At 41.6% G+C, this 7,083-nt stretch overlaps 1 protein-coding gene across 1 annotated transcript; it reads left to right on the top strand.

Moving 5' to 3' along the window:
- Positions 1–1,463: 1,463 nt before the first annotated feature.
- On the top strand, positions 1,464–6,626 carry SARC_09960 (hypothetical protein; the record flags this gene model as incomplete). The annotated part of the gene is made up of 3 exons (XM_014296005.1): positions 1,464–3,755; positions 4,669–5,078; positions 5,876–6,626. The coding sequence occupies 3 exons, from the start codon at positions 1,464–1,466 to the stop codon at positions 6,360–6,362; spliced, it is 3,189 nt and encodes a 1,062-aa protein (XP_014151480.1). The 3' UTR covers positions 6,363–6,626.
- Between the last annotated feature and the right edge of the window lie 457 nt (positions 6,627–7,083).

The following is a 7,083-nucleotide window of genomic DNA, read 5'->3' as shown; positions in this document are numbered from 1 at the left end:
ACGGAAGATTTAGTGGTTAAAGAGACGCGTGGATTGCTTGTTCAGATGCTTATACTGACGACTAGCGGAAACCAAGTAGAGACAACTAGGGTGTCAGGACTATATGATTACCCTATATCAACAATTTTCACAATAAGGAATATACTACCAGTGGACGCTTGTTCTACGTATGTATCTATATTCATCGTCTGCTAGAGCGTTCGTGCGTAGTTTGTTTACATATTGACAATGAATACCCAAAGACTAAAATTATGATCCTCTGGGGGAGGTCGGGCTCTCAAGCTTCAATCTCGCTCTGAATCTCGGAGGGAGAACTTGAGATTGGCCTCCTGTGAACTCCTGAATATGAGCACTGTATCATACGACATAATATGTCGTAAAAATGCATATCGTCATACTCGTCTACATATGATATGTCACAAATGTACTACAATATTCCGAAATATTTTCAGGATTCATATTTACGAGTGCCCAGCAGCCCAGGCCTGCGGGCTGCGGATGATTTGATTTTTCCTTTCAGTTTGAGAGGGTCATGAAAAAGAAGGTCATGAAAAAAACATTCCACAGAATCAAATGACAGAAACTCTGTTGTAATTTAAAACCAAAAAAAAGAAGTAAATAGAATCTACCCATTCATACGAGATGTGTTTTAAAAGACCGATACATACTCTCACGACTTCACGGCCTCACTGACTCTCACACTGTCAGACACACACAACAACAAGTTGTCTCTCAGACTCCCTGAGACCTGAGTCACTGTTGTGACTGTCAACTCACATTTATACTCTGGTCTCTGAGTCTGGACAGTAGACAGGGGAGTCTGTACTCTGGAGTCTGACGACTGGACTCAAAAAATATAGATAAACTATTTTTAGTCATCACTCTATTTTTTAAGTACATATTTATTTTGAACAATCAAATTTGAGATCCAAATGTAATGAATTATTTTTTATAATTGGTTTTACAAATCGTCTACCACATACCAGATGCCTTTAACCTGGGCCCCGGGGGCGGCTTCAGGAGTTCAGGACTTCAGGCTTGGCCCCTTGTTGCTAATGAACTGTGTTTTACATACTGTTTTTTTAATTTTTGAAGAAAAATATTTCTGCGGCGCTCTACTGTGGGGGAATGAGTCATTGTAAATAAATACCGACGGAAAACAATCAATACATATCCTGTTTTTATTTCAAATTTCAAATGGAGAGTTCGGGTCAAACCGGTTGTTCCCAGTCCTTACAGAAAGGCCCAAGGGCCGAGTCTTGCACCTAAAACCTGAAGTGAGTTTTCACGTGCTTGTAATTGCATACGCACATAGTATTTACAAATACAACAGCGCCTGTATTTATAATCATATTTCAACTTGTTGCATACGTGTGAACTCTGATACGCGCATACATATCGCTGAAGCTAGTTGGGTGACCGTGTAGTCACGCATAGTGTCAGAGAGCTTTACTGTGATCACAATGGCGCCCGACAATAAGAGTGGTAGGAAGCGGGCTGCGACTGAGTCAATAAACAGCACAAACCCATCGAAAGCCACAGCAAGTACTGGTATTAACACTTCAAAGGGTAGGGATGTGTTGGAAAATGAGAAAGGCAAGAAGAAGATGAATGCACCAGACAGCACAAACGGTACGAACGGCACGAATGGCAGCATTGATATTAATGGTTCGGGTGTGAGTGTGAATGCGGATACAAATGTAAGTGGGGGGAGTGTGCAACACGATAACGATAAAGATAAGAATAACGGCACTAACAGTAAGCGCAGCCGTAAGAAACGGAAGGTGCAACCAGCAAAGAAGGAGGCCAAGGAGACTGGTAAGGAGGGCTCGTCCAGCTCGCTTATCGACCACGATAATAACACTACACACACTGACACCCTTATCAGTAGTAGCACTGCAAATACAGATACCGATTTAGATTCAAGTGCAAACACCAAAAGTATAAAAATCGGTGGCAATACCACCACAAGTACAACCAGTGCATCCAATAATAGTACGCTTGCCTCAAATCGATTAGCCGCACTAGATAAGGTAATCGGAGATGCAGCACCAGTCATGCATAGTCTGGAGAAGCGGTTGCGGAATAAGGAGGGCATGTCCGATGATCAGTTCCACGTGACTGAGCTCAAGAAGAGCAACGTGGACACAGATAATGTTTCTATGGAGACAGATAGTACTAATGCTATCGATGGTGCAAATGAGATCGTGACTAGGGGGAAGAAAAGCAAGGTAGGGATGTTTATGAAGGATATATTACCTGATCTTTCCAGCACAACAACGACAACGACGAAGAACACGGCATCAAAGGTGGGTACGGCTGGCTTGGATGGGATTAATGGTCTTGTCGATATAAACAATAAGGGAACAAGCAATACAAACAGCACACGAGCAACTGACCCAATGGATGTGTCTGGTACTGTTGAACTAAGTGCGGCGGGTGATACTACTACGGATGCGACATCTGAACGAACGAATAGCACGGACAATAATAATGGCACCAAAAAGAGGACCTCACAAAACGAAGCGCAATTGAACACAGGCGACGCCGGGGATAAGCTGTTGAGCGGTACAGAACTGTCAAAGCCCGAGACTATCACGAGTGTACGTCATTTAATGGAGAAATTTAGGCAGTTGCTGGGAGAAGACGTAGAACGGGAGATCCATGGGTTGCTGCTCGAGAAAATCGCACAGAAAATGGCGAACGCTGACAATGGCGATACACACACAAAGAAGTCAAAGCCCGAGACTCTCATGAGTGTATGTCGTGACGGGGAGAAATTAGGGCAGTTCCTGGGAGAAGACGTAGAACGGGAAATCCAGGAGTATCTGCTCGAGAAAATCACACAGAAAATACCGATCGCTGACAATGGCGATACACACACAAAGAAGGACGACGCAAAGAAGGATGCGTCTTCCCTGTCTCTGAAGAGTTTAACTGGAAATTCGCGCATTAATGCGCAGCAGGAAAGCGAATGGAGGAAGGCTTTGTTCAAGACCTTGAAGGGTATAGAAAGTAATAAAACAGACAAAGTCACCTCGGATAGTATTGTTAGTGCTGACAAGAGCACTCCCGCGAGGATCAGCAGTGATAAAGCTAAAGAGAATGACTCAGTGGGACCTGTTAGTTCGGCGTCGAAGGCACTGAGTGCGCAAAAGCGTTTGAAACAGAAGCAGCAGACCGCCGGGAGGCTATACGCAGCCATGGAGGATATCCTCAACTGTGGTATATGCTTCTGTGCCCCGGAGAAGGAGATCTATCAGTGTCCAAACGGGCACTTGCTATGTGACGAGTGCCACAAGCGGCTTATAAGCACAGACAACAGTGTATGCCCCAACTGTAGGGCAGTTATGTCGGGCACACATCCGACTAGAAACATTATTGCCGAGGCAGCGCGCGATGAGTTACCCGCCGAGTGCGCGAATAGGGGGTGTACGCACGAGACAACGCTGGGAAGAATACGGGACCACACTGAGAACACGTGCGAGTACCGAACAGTGTCATGCAAGTTTAGTCCCATAGGGTGCGATTGGACGGGTATAGCCAAAGACCTGGGCGAACACGAGGCCGGGTGTGTGATCAGCGTGTTGCCGGGGAGTGAGTTGCTGGAGATAGCCGAGAAACAAAGGGAGAGGAAAGCTCAGGCGCAAACTAACGCGAAGAGTGTACAGCAAAAGGAGAGCGAGATTATAGCCTTGCTATCCAGCAAATGTAGGAATATATCCATCAAGGACGTCAGGCTGGAGAAGGATGATGTAAGTGGGGTTCTTGTGTGTCATATATTATATATACATGTACATGTACTTATATATATATATATGTATATATATATATATATATATATATATAGTATATATATATATATATATATATATATACTATTTTAGTATATATATATATATATATATATATAGATATATATATATATATAGTATATACTTATATTTTATTATACTTATATATATATATATATATATAATGTATGTGTGTGTGTGTAAAAAACGTGAATATGTGTGAATTTACCTATATATTTAGATCTATATCTATATTTACGTGCATGTGTATTTATAGACGCCCTTTTTCTTTCTCGATAGTATTATGTATAAATGTTACATCTCTATATTAATATTACTGTTTGTATGTGATCGATTTCTCGCCAACAATACACTTTCCCGCCGCCGATGAGAGTTCAATACACAGACCTGATCAGAGAAAATTCATGCTGATAACTGTACCTTGAGGCCCTATTTATTCTTCACTATTGTTTATTGCTTTGTCAGTACCAAGGTCACGTACATTATGTCCATTCTATGCGTGTATGTACACACCTCGGTCGCAATTGTTTCGATTTTATGTCTATTAATCAGTCTTCGCATATTCCTCATATTTATGTAAACCCACTATGTGACAGATACTCTAAACTTTCTTCTCTTTCTCTGTTGGCATGTGCATTCAGACACATTTAAGAAATATGAATATAAAGAAATTGGTCTATAACGATCGTATTTTTTTTGTTCATATAATGATAACAAATGTTTCCATGGTATATGAATACCAATCGTTTGATTATCAATAATGGTCTATAATCTGCATCGTTAAACATCCTTGTTTATGGTTGTTTCATGCCTCTATCATATCTAACCCATGCCCATCCCACCCGCTGCACAGATGGTGCAGGATATCTGCTGTACACCTTTCAAGGCCGTCAAACAACGGTGGATCATCAAACTCGCCAGCAAACTGCTCCCAGCTACCGGGGAGCCCCTCAAAGCGAATGCCACAGCCGCCGAGAAAGCCGCGCATGAGAAAACAAGAGAGTACAAAGTAGGTATCAGAATCGTACGCTCCGGCCGGATCGCACACAGGGGGCGTACAAAGATGTCCTTCGCGCTGATGGCTGGGCCTAGTCTAGCTGTGAGTCTGTCGCCTATGCTGCTCACACACACGTTTAGTAACCAGGATAGGAGCACGCCTGTGTTTGAGTTGCCGCTGAGTTCTGACGAGGCGAAGCGGTTCGTGGCGTGTCATCAGATACATTTAAGAATGATCTTCTTCGATCAACGTGCTGGACTTAATAGGTGAGTTCGGGTACTACATTTGGTTGTTTGTTTGTGAAATTGTGTACTAATCATATACGATTCTAGATATTCTGTATGTATTCTCTTGCACAGAAGTATGTGTATACACTGTTAGTATTCGCCGATCTTGTATGAAGGGAATTGTGCAGTTTAGGAGAACAAAAATCCGAAACAGCGTAGCCGATCTTAATCAACAGAAGAGCTTGTCTATATGCCGAATGTTTCGAGTATGATCCAAATGTATACGGAGAAAAGAAGAGCTTGTCTATATGCCGAATGTTTCGAGTATGATCCAAATGTATACGGAGAAAGGGCCCGTGAGAGTTCAATACACAGACCTGATCAGAGCAAATTTATGCTGATAGCTGTACCTTGAGGCCTTTTTTCATCGGTAGTTATAGTTAACCTATTCGTTGTTGCAGATTACATGGTTACCCGTCTCGCAATTCATTCACGTCTATGAGGTCGTTACACGTCTGTGTACAGATATTCAATATGAATAATACCTTCATAACAGATCGGCTTATATGCTAGTAGGATAATACTTAAATTTTCTGATGGAGTTCTGAGTCATTCCACTTGTGTGAAGGTTGTAGATATCACTTTGTGCTGCCGTATGCGTTTAATTGTGCATAGCCGCACGCATCCAAGAAAACGTTGGCACTTAAAAATACTATACTGTCTTATCAATATGACCTATATTTATTTAGTTCTACTAGCAGTTATTTCATCTCTGGGTCTTCATTGTATATTAACCAAGTATACCTGTCCACCCCTATCCCCCGTTTTACCCGCAGGGAATTCACCTCTCTCCGTACCAGCAACGGGGAAGTGTTCGACGGGCTGGATGCAGATGGCGGCGACTCAGAGAGTGAGTGTGAACACGAAGACCATCACCATCACGGAGATGATGTGGATTTGTTCGAGGAAAGCGATTCGTCTGAGGACGGCCATGACGGTCATGGGGCTGAGACGAGTACTGGTAACTGGATTTGTCTGTATTTTAAATACGAATACGAAAAAAATCTATCGCGATGTTGTCTTGGTGTGTTGTTTATTTTTGGATGCATATATGTATGTGTTTTTGGTGTTTGTGTACGTTTTGTAGTGTTGGTGGACGGTATGTTTCTCAGTGTATATGTATACATACGTATATATGCATTTTATTCATCCATGCATGAGGATATGCGTGTGAAAGCGGGGACGATCTCTTTCGCGGTGCTGTGGCTCGGTTTGAGGCTATGGACTCACCGGTCGACGGATGCTCGGGTCACTGGCATGTAGTATTCAGTTTGCAGGTATTGGGGAAGGTGTATGTCACAGCACTTTCTCTACTATTTCACACCTTATCTTCGCTATTCAGCTCATTGGTTTCAACTAACTACGAGTATTTTATGTATAAATGCGTGTGTGTGGTTTTTAATTGCAGAGATGGTATATATATGTGCATATATATAGCTATATTAAAATTCAAATGTATATATATATATATATATAAACTTAATATTAATGAATAGGAATATTCTATATATATATATATACATATATTTAATTTATTATCAATATACGTGTACATATAGCATATATCAATATACGTGTACATATAGCATAAATGTGCAGGCCAAGATAATATCACAAGGCCGTCTATGAATTCTTCTTGCTAGGGTACTTAATGTCGAAGATCTGACAGGTAGTGATCTCAGATGAGATCACTATGTCATCCTCTTCGTTAAGTTTCCAATTTTATTGACTCGACACAGTATTCATTTTATGGCTCGTGGACACTAAGTATTTACGTACACACACACACACACACACGCACACACACACATATATATATATATAATATATGTTTATTCTAAGTTCTATATTCTATATTCTATTTATGTATAGAACAATTATTCCTCCCAGAACAAGCTATATCACTAGGCGTCTATGAGTGTATACTGGGGTGCTGAATGATGAAGATATGGCAGGGCGTCTCACCAGGGGAGTCACTTCGTAT

This window comes from Sphaeroforma arctica (assembly GCF_001186125.1).
Source record: "Sphaeroforma arctica JP610 unplaced genomic scaffold supercont1.1094, whole genome shotgun sequence".
Classification (NCBI taxonomy): domain Eukaryota; class Ichthyosporea; order Ichthyophonida; genus Sphaeroforma; species Sphaeroforma arctica.
This window is presented reverse-complemented; position numbering and strand designations above follow the sequence as displayed.